The sequence below is a fragment of the Stenella coeruleoalba genome (genome assembly GCF_951394435.1).
Source record: "Stenella coeruleoalba genome assembly, chromosome: X".
NCBI classification, from domain to species: Eukaryota; Metazoa; Chordata; class Mammalia; order Artiodactyla; family Delphinidae; genus Stenella; species Stenella coeruleoalba.
In genome coordinates this window covers 11974964-11987010 of record NC_137152.1, presented here as the reverse complement: position 1 = coordinate 11987010, position 12047 = coordinate 11974964, and the positions used below count along the sequence as shown (strand labels likewise).

General features: G+C 43.5%; 1 protein-coding gene across 4 annotated transcripts in view; it reads left to right on the top strand.

The window, feature by feature from the left end:
• Positions 1-12047, top strand: part of CLTRN (collectrin, amino acid transport regulator) — a gene marked incomplete at its 5' end in the record, with an annotated part of 48907 nt that overhangs the window by 24942 nt on the left and 11918 nt on the right. For all 4 annotated transcript variants that reach the window (XM_079910348.1, XM_079910346.1, XM_079910347.1 and 1 more), the window contains 2 exons: positions 4055-4168; positions 8842-9036. In XM_079910348.1, the coding sequence (XP_079766474.1) occupies positions 4055-4168; positions 8842-9036 (309 nt within the window). The remainder of the gene's footprint in view (positions 1-4054; positions 4169-8841; positions 9037-12047) is intronic.

The following is a 12047-nucleotide window of genomic DNA, read 5'->3' as shown; positions in this document are numbered from 1 at the left end:
AGTAGATAACATATTTTCCTGTTATTTGCTGAGGTGCTGTGTTAAAGCCTGAGCTGCCACCCAGTGGAAACACGGAATGAAGGACTTGAATTCGTAGTAAGGGATAGTGGGTTCCATGGTGATGGGGACAGAGGAAGCGCTTGGGCCACAGTGTGTCGACGCAGCTGTGTGCATCCCTCCTCCTGCCTTGGTTTCTTCATAGCACATCTCCCCACCTGTCAGTGTGTACATTTATTTAAATGTCTACCTTCTGTCTCCGCCCCCTTAGAAAGCGTGCTCCATGGGAGGGAGAAGGGACTTTGCTATGTTTACAGCTCATTCTCTGACTCTCTAGAGGGGAAACCTTGAAATTCATGTTTGAACAGTATTTGAAGAGGCTTTAGATGGAAAGAACAATACAGGCAAAGTGTCCAAATGACCATTTACTTGGTTTCCGGCCCCCTCTATTATGCCAGCAATATTATTTTGGTTTTTTTTTTGATTTATATAAATGGCTTGTGCTACCCATAATATGCCACTTCCCATCTTTTTCATTTGACAGTGTATTTTTGAGATATACCTTTTTAAAAAAAAATGTGTAACTCTAGTTCCGTAGTTCCCAACTGGGGGTGATTTTTGTCCTTCAGCGAGCGTTTGGCAGTGGCTGGAGACATGTTTGATTGTTTTTACTGGAGGAGGTCCTGATGATATCGAGTCCACAGAGGCCAGGTTTGCTTCTAAACATCCTGCAACGCACAGGGCATCCACATCATAGAATTATCTGGCCCAGACCGCACAGTGCAGAAACCCTGGGCTCTTTCTTTCCTTTAATCTGTGGAATAGTAGTCCCTTGATAGCAATACCATGTTCACTTTATCCCTTCCCCTGTTGGTGGACATTTAGCTTCTTCCAATTCTCTGCTGACAAAGGGGGCTGCGAAGAACATCCTCACCAGTGTGTGTGTGTGCGTGTGTATGTGTGTGTGTGTATGTGTGTGTGTGTGTGTGTGTAAGAGTGTTTCTGGTGGCCGCACTGTGTTCTAGGAAACACTTCCAAATGCCGCTTCAGAAGGGCTGGACCCATCGACACCCACAGCACGGCCTGGGATTCCAATTCTCTGCATCATTTCCAGCATTTGATATTTTTTAACTTTTCAGTTTTTGCCAACCTGAAGATGATAAATGAGTAGCTCATTTTAAAAAACCGCGTTGTCTGATTGTTAATAAGGCCCAAAACATGAGTCATGCGCACCCCACAGCATTCTGCAAAGTGGGGGATATGTTTTTGCCAAGCACACACCACTTCATGTTGTTCATCTCTGTGTCTTTGAAGAAGGCACATTTTGGGAGACCGGGCTTGACTGTTTCTGCCAGTAGAGGGCACTGTTCCTCAGTGGCTCTCCACCAGTGTCATTGTGCACCGCGCGCCCCGCCCCTCGCCCCCAAACATCTGGCAGGGCCTGGAGACGCGTTGTATGTTTACAATATGGATTATCTACTGGCACCTAGAGGACAGAGACCAGGGATTTTGCTAAAACCCTACAATGCAGAGGTCTGCACCCCACAAAGACTTGTCTGGCCCCAACAGAGCCAGGGTGGAGAAACCATCATGTGGATGAAATCCTAATGTTTGAATCTTTGAAAGAAAGACCATGACAATCTCTAGGATAATGAAGCTATTTTAGTATTATTTAAAATAAGAACAACCTTTAAACCGTATGAAGTGGCAATAGGGGAGAAGCACACCTTCCTGAGAAGGGTCCTCCGAGAAGGGTCTTCTCAGGGGCAAAGGCAGCAAGGGTGGGTGGGCAGGAGGGAGTGGACGTCAGCAGTGCTTCCTCGGGGCGGCCTCTGCAGGTAGGAGAGGTGGCTCTGGGGCTTGGCAGCTCCTGGCTGGACTGGAGGGAGCTGGCCTGGCGTTCCGTGCCAGTGACTCAGGCAGGGGTAGGGCAGGTGTCAGCTGGGTAAAAGAAATGTGGGTTTGAGTGTTAGGAGGAGGTGGCCTTGGCTCTCAGGACTCAAGGGGGACGTCAGGCTGCAGGAGGCCCAGGCCCAGGAGTGCTGATCTGCCCCCATCTCTCCAGCGAGGCTCTGTGACTGTGCCCTGGGCGGGTGGGGGGTGGGGGGCGGCCTCACAGCAGGGTGGGCGGCAGGCAGGGAAGGCTCAGGCAGGGCTGCTGTCAGGCCGGGGCTCAGTGTCCTCTTCTCGGAGGCGCTTGCACCGGGAGCAGATGCTTCTTCTCAGAGGCCCCGGCCTGGGCACAAAGACAGGGACCACTCCATTCCTCATCACGGGCCGGAAGGCCGACAGCCTGGGCTCGGGGCTCTTAGACCTGAGAGGCCCGTCGAGCCGCCTTTGTCCTTCCTCGCATCGGCTGAGGGCCCTCAGCGCGGTCTCCTTGGCACAGGGATCCGGCGACTTCTGGCTGGGCGGACACGTGGACAAGCTGCTTAGGCTTTCAACGGGGGCGGTACGGATGTCCACCAGGCTCTGCGTGTGGCAGGAGAGGCGGGCGTTCCACTGGGACCTCATCGTGAAACCGTTGCCATGGCCGGAAAACCCCAGCCCCGAGGAGGTGCGGAGGGGCGGCCCACTGGGAAGCGGCCACCTGCTGCGGAACCAGAGCCTGCGATCCTGGCGGCGGCGGCGGCGGCGGTAGCACAGGATTTGGCACCCGTCCCGGCCCATCGGGAGGCAGGTTCCGCGGGCGGCCCTGTCCATGGGAACCACGGGGACCGGCGCTTCCGGGCGTGGGCTGGCTGCGTGGCCTTGGCCATGCCCAGGTACATGCTCAGGTAGCTGCTCATGCTCACGGGTCAGCGGGGTCGGACCTTCGACGGGCTTTGGCTTCTGGGCGGCCCCGAAGTCTGTAGACGCGAAGCTTACGGCGCTGAGGCGACCGTTGGCATCGGGGTGTGGGACGGTTCGTGGGGCGTCGTCGGAACCTCTGGGCATGAGGTCCTGCGTGCGCCAGGCCGGGGCCTCGCGGACGGACCCGGGGCCTCGCGGACCCGGGGCCTCGTGGGGCGCACCTGTGTTCTGAGCACAGGGGATCCTTCAGCTCCCACTGCTGGCCCAGGCGCTTGGCTCTGGGTGGCGGGGGAGCCCTCCACTTTTTGCCCTTGACATTTAAAGGGAGAAAATATAATAATTTGTACCAGGCCCTGAAAATTGACTGAAGGGCGCTCTCTTTCATTACTGTAAAAATGAACAAAATGCACTTGAATGCTCCTTTAAGGAAAAAGAGCGAATTTACTTGTATTTCTACAGAGGCTGTGTGTTTCTTCTAGAATGGTTGCTAATGTCACTTTTTGTAATTTTATTCTTAAGGACCTGGTGAAAGCCTTTCGGGACTTATTTTTTAGCTCCGACAACGTTGGTTTGTTGTGGATTCTCCTTTTATTTTCTGCGTTCATAGATTTCATACATTCATAAATAGATTGTCTCTAATCTGAACACTAATGCCATTTCTTTCTTGTCATTTCTACTGGTGATCCAGGTATATAGAGTAGAGTGAGGCACATTTCCAATTTATAGTTGGAAGCAGGTACTCGCAAAAACAGTGTTCAAAGCCTGCTGGTAAATGTTACAGCACTTCAGTCTGGGGGTCTGTTGTTGGGCCGACCCCAGTTACTGGAGTAGGAGAGGGGTGGAAACAGTGGCCAACAGAGGAAGCAAGTCCTCGATCAACAGATTTGTCTGGTTCTGAGAGGTGGAAGGCTGAATGAAGAGGACACTAAAAAGATCCTGATGAGGAAACACAAAAGGCTTTTGTGTCAGAGAGGCCAAGAGTTGAGGAAACAGGGATGCTGTCAGCTAACAGGTGATGAAGAATGAGATACGTAATGCCCTCTACTGAGCCATTCTGTTTTTTCTTTCTTTTTTGGTAGATTCCTTATTTTAGGAATGATCCCCAAGTCTATGATTTTGAAATAAAGGAAATTTCCTATATTATTTTCTTCTTAGTAGGACATTTCTTCACCTCTTAAGACGGTAATAACACCAGAGTGGAATATCTAATGCAATTTGGTATTATTCGCTCATAATGTACTTTTTTTCTTCTCATCATCTGCAGAATTTCCCACGTCCTACTTTGCAATGTAACCCAGCGGGTGTCATTCTGGTTTGTGGTTACCGATCCTTCAAGGAATCACACCCTTCCTGCTGTTGAGGTACAGTCAGCCATAAGGTAATCACCGCTAAATATGCCTTCCACTGGTAAATCAAGGTATTGATTAATTCAGCTGTTTTGATAGATTTTGAAGACTTCTCTCTCTGGTTCACAGTGATTTATTTATTAAGATGTCAAAGGTTTCATTTCGTTACTTTGGAATAGAGATTAGTATAGATCAGTGGTTCTCATCCAGGGGCAGTTTTGCCTCCAAGGAGACATTAGGCAATGTCTGGAGACATTGTTGTTGTACAGTGCTGGTGACGGAGTAGGCAGAAGTTAGGGACGCCAGTTAACATCCTCCTGTGCTCAGGATAGCACTTCACAGCAAAGAACTATTCAACCCCAAATATCCATTGTGCTGTGGATGAGAAGCCTTGGTTTAAACATTAGCTAAGAAGGTTTAGTACTGTCTTCTTTTGGCGAGAACACCTTGTACGGCACTATCGTGTGATGGTTTGCCATATGCCTTCTCGAGCCCGAATGCTTAGGTGTTTTTTGTTTTAGGGGAGTATAGTTGCTTTACAATGTTGTGTTAGTTTCTACTGTACAGCAAAGTGAAAGTCTTTACCTTTAAAAGATAATTTTTTGAAAAAAAGTAAAAGCATGACTTTCATACAAATCAAAAATAAACGCTATCCAAGATTCTATTATCTTATTAGTTAATGAGGGAACTAGTAAGATGTTAAAACCAGTTTAAAGGAGACTTCAAGGCAGCATGCAAATGCAGGAATTGAAGAATGGTGATGTTTATTTATTAAAAGATACACCAGTCTATCCATTGGCAGTGCTCCACCAGACACAATTCACCTTGATTTTCTGTGGACAAGAATCATTTACATTGTATCAGTTTTCTCCAACTTACACATATGCAAAATAACTCAAAAACAGTAAAAGGTGGAAATTGTCCAGAAAGGTAGACTTGCAGGACACTCAGTCATATTTTTCACCCATTTGAAGTTTTACCCATTTTTTCCTGACAGTTCCCCTCCTTCTCTCCTTGGGATTATAACAAACTTTCAGAAGTGAAATGTATTCTTTTCTGCACAGAAGCAGAAGAAGCAGTTTGTTTTTATTTCAACTAATGTGCACTTTATGTGTGTCAAAACTTCAAATCCCACACATGATTGGTGTTGGGCAAAGGTATATTGGAAGAATGAGTTCACAAAATAAACTATTTCCTGAAAAAGAATGAAACAAAGTTCATTCTTCTTACAAAGGATTTATTTACAAGTTACTGAAATGCATATTTTTCTCGTTACCAAAGAGAAATGTCTAGTGAAAGAACTCATCTGCTCTTTGTAAAATATTAATGTTTAAGATAATGAGTGTATAATCAAATGCCAAGTGTTTTTGTGTGAATAATCATCTGTTTCCCTTGCTGAAGCAAAGGCATTGAGGCTCTATACCCATGGGAAATGATTTAACAAGGTTTTCTTTGTTTTGTTTTTTTAATAAATAAATTAATTAATTAATTAATTTTGGCTGCATTGGGTCTTCGTTGCTGTGTGCAGGCTTCCTCTAGTTGCGGTGAGCGGGGGCTGCTCTTCGTTGCGGTGAGTGCACCTCTCATTGCGGTGGCTTCTCTTGTTGCGGAGCACAGGCTCTAGGCGCACAGGCTTCAGTAGTTGTGGCTCAAGGGCTCTAGAGCACAGGCTCAGTAGCTGTGACACACGGGCTTAGTTGCTCCGCAGTATGTGGGATCTTCCCAGACCAGGGCTCGAACCCGTGTCCCCTGCATTGGCAGGCGGTTTCTTAACCACTGCGCCACCAGGGAAGCCCTAACAAGAAGGTTTGAGCCAAATTGTTTCTGCACTTTTGCCAGGAAGAATACTGCTAAGAGCCACTACTTAGGGAGTAAGAATTAGGAATATTGTATTTCATGAGAAAAGGGATTTTATTCAAGCCCTGTGATGAGGGAGGGCTACAAGGAAAATGAAGGCCCTGTGGTTAAACCAAGCTTCAGTTAATGTGAGGCGGAGGAGTGAGTGTTTAGGGTGAAGGTTGAAGATCTAGAGGAATATGTTCACAACAAAATGTCTGTTTCAAAGGCCCTAGTAAGAAGGACTATTGAGGGGGTGAGGATGGCCAATAGAATGGGAATTTATGTCCGGGAATGGATAGGACTCATCAGAATTGTATGAAAATAAAGGAAACAGTACCAAGAGGGAAGGATAGACTGAAAAGAAAGGAGATGGTACCTGGAAGGCAGGTAGTAGGAATTTCAAGGCTGAAGAACCTATGTGGTTGGGCAAAATAATGCTAGTTCCACCTAATGCTTGCATAATATTTTCTGGTTCACAAGGCATGTTCTGATGCGTCTGTGGAATTTAGTATCAACACCAATCATTTGTGAGCTATTATTATTATCCCTGCTTTATAAATGAGGAAATTGAGGCTCAGGGAGATTAATTGATTTGCTCAGTTCACCTAGAAAAATAAAGAGTGACGACTTGAACGCAGGCATGCTGCCAGCACATGCAGTGATTTTTTTTTTTCTCCCGGTCTGCTAGAGTATCCACACCTATGGAATTAGGCAAGGGGATGACAGACCAGTTTTAAGATGTCTGCTTTTGATCTGTTTTGAGGGCCTGGCCTTATTCAAGGCCAATCTTGGCTAGAAGATATCCATGGTGATTGACGCCTCTTGGGGATTTCAGTGGTAGATGGAGATATAGTTTGTACTAAACTAGAATTTCTTATCAGCCTGAGTGCTAACCAACCAGGTAGACAGAATGAGAATGCAGAGCAACTTTTCACTTTACTCTGTTATACCTTGGTAGTGGGGTTCATTATTTTGTGGGAAGCTTTTTGTTACCGTGTTAGCAAAATTAGGTTACGATAAAAGAAAACATTCCGTAGTTTGACAAAAATTGCATGGAAATTATCCCCTGCTGCAGATTCCCTGGCTGGGATTCTCCTTCCCATTTATGAACAATCAGGCCTCCCCACAGATTTTCATTTGCTAAAGGAGGTCTTTCCTGATACCCCGGTGCTGGTCTGCAGAGATTCTCCAGCTTTTACTCTCAGGTTCAGGATCAGTAGTCACCAGCCACATGTGGCTCTCAAGCACTTGAAATGTAGTTAGTCCAAGGTTAGATATGCTCTAAGTGTAAAGTACACACCAAATTTCAGCGACTGAGCACAAAATAAAATGTGAACCAACTTAAAATTGATTACATGTTGAAATTATATTTTCTTGGATATAGTGGGCAATATATATATATATTTTAAAATATTTATTTATTTGGCTGTGCTGGGTCTTAATTGCGGCACAGGGGAGCTTTAGTTGTGGCATGTGGAATCTTTAGTTGCAGCATGCGAATTCTTAGTTGCGGCATGTGGGATCTAGTTCCCTGACCAGGGATCGAACCTGGGATCCCTGCATTGGGAGCTCAGAGTCGTAACCACTGGACTTCCGGGGAAGTCCCAAAATATATGTTATTAAAATTAATTTTCCCTGTTACTGTTTACTTTTTTTTTTTAAACGCAGCTCCTAGAAAATTTGACATCACACGTAAGGTTCACATTATATTCTGGTTTCAGTGCTGCTCTGGAGGTTGTTGAAGTCAGCTTGCCTAGTGTGAATTCAGTAAAGGCCACACAGTTATCTCCAAGAAATCTCCTCATCTAATTTGCAAATTCCAGTTAGAAATTTAGTTTCAGTCAAATAAGTTTTTGCTACCAACCCCTCCCTAACTGCCACCAACCCCTCCCTAGGTGCCACTACCACCAAAAATACATATTTTCCCTGGGAAAAGCAATGCATTTACCTTCATATTTTTCTAGACTTTTGTACTCCTAAAGCACCATTTACTTTAGTCATATGGAACTACTTGCAGCTGACGCAACAAATCATACTACATACCATGTCTCCAATTCCTATGCTCACTGCACACTTTGGTCTAAAGAACTCCTACTTGTCCCTCAAAGCACAGCTCAAAAGTTGCCTTCTTAGGAAAGCAGCTGTGACATTTTACTATGATGTACTTACCCCTCTGCTGTGCTCCCACTGTGCCCCTCCCACTGTGCCCCTTGCACTGTGATTGCACTGTGATTGTGGAGGGACTGAAGGGCCACTCTTCTAGACTGTAAGCTTCTTGGGTATTTTTATTTCATTCTGTATCTCCAGCACCTAGCACAGGATCTGGTACTTAGTAAGTTTCCAGCAAATGTTTGTTGAATTGAATGAAAAAAAAAAGATCAACTTGATGGATTTGCAGCTGCTCCTGGCTTCGTGTTCTCTTTTCTGCTGCTGGTTTTGTTTTTTCTTCTCATATTTATCACCTACTTTTTGCATATTATTTTATCTTTTCAGGCTGTTGGTATTTATGTAAGGCACCTTAAATAGAGTTCTGTCATTTTAATCTAGATGCTGCCTCTCAGGAAATAAAACATGGTGGGCAGAGCTCAAAGCTCAAGACTTCCAGTTACTTCTAGGACATTATCAACAATGGAGGGCAGTAGTACATAGAGAAGCATCTTTCTGGCAACCAGCACTGCCACTTATAGACAGAAAACCACAGCATGATTTGTCCTTATCAAACTGTCTGTTCAACCTGAAGTCTCCTGCTAGGGGGATGCTCTGTTTATAGAGATAGTTATAATCGTGGGGAGATAGGGTTATACCTTCTGTTTCTAATGTTTCTTCTGTCTTGTTTCGTTTGTTTTTAATCATCATTGTATTTTAGAATGAATAGGAACCGGATCAACAATGCCTTCTTTTTGAATGACCAGACTCTGGAATTTTTAAGAATTCCTGCCACTCTTGCACCACCTACTGACCCATCTGTGCCCATCTGGATTATTATATTTGGTGTGATATTTTGCATCGTCATAGTGGCAACCATGCTATTGATTTTGTCAGGAATCCGGCAACATAGAAGGTAAGATATTTAAAGGGAGTGATTTAAAGAACATTTTCTTGTTTACTCATGACTTGGAAAAACAAGGAGAGGATTTTCCCCTAGATGAAGAAAATGTGTTATATCTGAAACTGAAAAAATTGGTGATTTTTCAAAATATCACTTATGCTCTTGTTTTTGGAGACTTTTTGGAGTCCGTGTCCCTTAGTTAACTATGGGTCCTTCCATTACTATCTTTCTTTCTATTCTACACCATGTGAATGTTTTATATCTAGAGTTGGTTTTAATATCTGGGTTATGATTTTGTAAGCTGGATATACAGAGCTAAGCAGACTTTTTGGGTAGGCAGAGTTAATCTTTGCTAGTCATCCACCTCCAAAGACTAGTAGTTCCGTAGTCCTTTTCATGCCTCCTCACCCTGGCCTGCCTCTTCCAGTGCCTGCAGCCTCCACCTTGTACTACACACTTTTGCGATGTTTTATATTCCCTCCCTTTGATGGATGCTCTCCCTCTAGTGCCTATGATTTTATATAGACCCGTGTTCTTCACAGTGGCCTTTGAATCAACTTCCTGCATCAGAATTGCCTGGAACACTTGTTTAAAATATAGGTTCCTTTGCCCTACCACAGACCCACTAAAGTTGATTCTCTGAAGGAGGTGCATTCTTTTAACTGAAGTTTAGTTGATGTACAATTGAAGAAAATATGTTTTAATGAATATCTAGGCTATTCTAATTCACTTAGTTTCAGAGCTTCCAAATAAAGTACTTACATTTAGATTCCCACTCCTGGAGTTCATTTAGCTGGATTCTGGGGCACATGCAAACTTTGCTGTCAAAATTATTGGTATTAGAGAATTTCAGACCAGTGGGAGAGTTATTTAGGTAGAGAGGAGACAAGATTTCTTAGCACAATGAAAGGAGAAAATAATTTTGTTTACAAGCACCTCTGATCCAGAGGGGAAGTGAAGAGAGTCCTTAACTCTTCAGTAGACACTCTGATGCTTCTAAACCTTCCCTTCTGATACCAAGGAAGAGGAATTCTGGTAAGTGGAATCACAGGCACACACATTGGTTTTCAAAAGGGTTGGTGCCCACACGGGACATGCAGGTTGTGTTTGGCCAAGTGTGTGTTTGACTAAATGTTTCTCCTGAGACTTTCTACTTTCCATATTGTTCACCCTGGTTATTAGCAGAAGGTAATCATTTTAAATTTGGGGCTTTATAATTTTTTTCACAAATGGTAAGTGAAATGCTATGGAATAAATGTGATTTATGTGTAGTGCCCAAATTAAGCTCAAAGATTAAGATCAAGTTGTACTTGCTTGCTTTTATTGCTCTTGGCGTGACACATAATGCTGAGAGGCTTGGTACAACTTATTAATCTGTTTTGTTTTGTTTTTCAGAATATTAAGAAATATTCTCTTGTAGTATTTGAATACCTATGTTTAATAGTTTTAAGTTTTATATTAATCCTGAAATGCTAGGATTCTATGGTTTCCAACAACTGTAACCTTTGTGAATTCACGCCATCTCCTTGGTTCCCAATTTCCTCACTAGTACAATATGGTGAAGGAGGTAGAAGAATGGGCTCTGGAGATAGACTGCTTGGATTCAAAGTATTTATTGCCTAGACTCTGCTCTTGTATGTAATCCATTAACTGTATGGATATCAGGAAATACAGGCAATGAGTCAGGGAAACCAAGCTCAAGAGGATATGGTTTGTGGTGCTCGAGTCAAGTTGGTTAAATTTTTCTTTACTGTCTGTGCATAGATAACTTTGCTCGAGTGACAGTGAGGTATATTAGAAAGAATTAATTTGCTGGGATCAAAAGAGTTAATAGAGTTCTTGAAGTAGTGCCTGGCACTACTGCTGTTAGCTGTTACTGTTATTTTATTATCCTGCCAGTTGCTGGTCTTTCAGCTCGTTAGTGCTGGGATCAGCTATCTCTTCCTTCCGAGCAGATTCTGCAGTAATATAAAAACTGAGTGTGTAGCATCATAATCTGTTGCCCGGGAGAAGGGAGGCTGTTGTCACAACCTTGCCTTCACAAATTTAGTTCATGTTCAAACCAGGAAACAGATGGACAAATCTCCTGTGTCAACCTGGAGAGCATCAGTAGTTAGCAAATAGAGTCAGGACAGTTATGACAACCTTTTGAAGAGAAATTAATTTGTTGGGTTTTCCATTTGGTACGGAAAAAATTTGGTGGGTTTTTCTTGGGCAAAGTATCACTTCAAAGTTGGGGCGAGGGTGCAGTTTGAAGTGGGGAGAGCCCTGATCATTGTGATGAAAGCCTTTTCTAATTGTGGAAAAATAGGAGTTGCCCCTGAAAGCCTTTACTGTTGAGGAAGACAAAGATTTGTTCAAGAATCCAATTCATACATTAGGTAATAATGAACACAGTTTGTGTGATACAAAATCTTAAACCTAGAAGACCAGGAGGGACCACAGGGTCATCTGAATCACCATTCTGCTTCTGCAGAGAAGAGTGCCCATGTCATCTAAGACATGTGCATCTTTATACTTACTACTGAAGAAATTGCTCAAGTAAAGCTTTAACTATTCTGTTAGCTGTGTCAATAACAGCATTCCATTGACTGTTCAGAACCACTGGGTGGAAAGTATGCAGTCACTGGGGGCCCAAACTAGGTGAACTCAAATACTAGTTATACCCTTTAGCTGAGTGACCTTGGTTGCATCATGTAATTTCTGTGGGTCTGTTTCTCCATCTGTTATAGGGAGATAATGTCTCACAGGACTTAAATGAGGACTGGGTGAAAAAATGTGTATAAAGTACCTAGGTTATAGCATGTACTAAATAAACAGTAATTAGTATTATCCAAGATGAGCTTAACCCATTTCTGTGATTAAGGGATGCTAGAAAAAGATCTCTTTTCCATCCAGATATTGCCACCGTACTGCAGAAGATTTTCCAGTTCAATGACTTATTGCTTGAGATTTTATTAGTTAACAAACACCTATTTTATTTTATTATTTTTTTCATAAATATTTTATTTTATTTGACCATG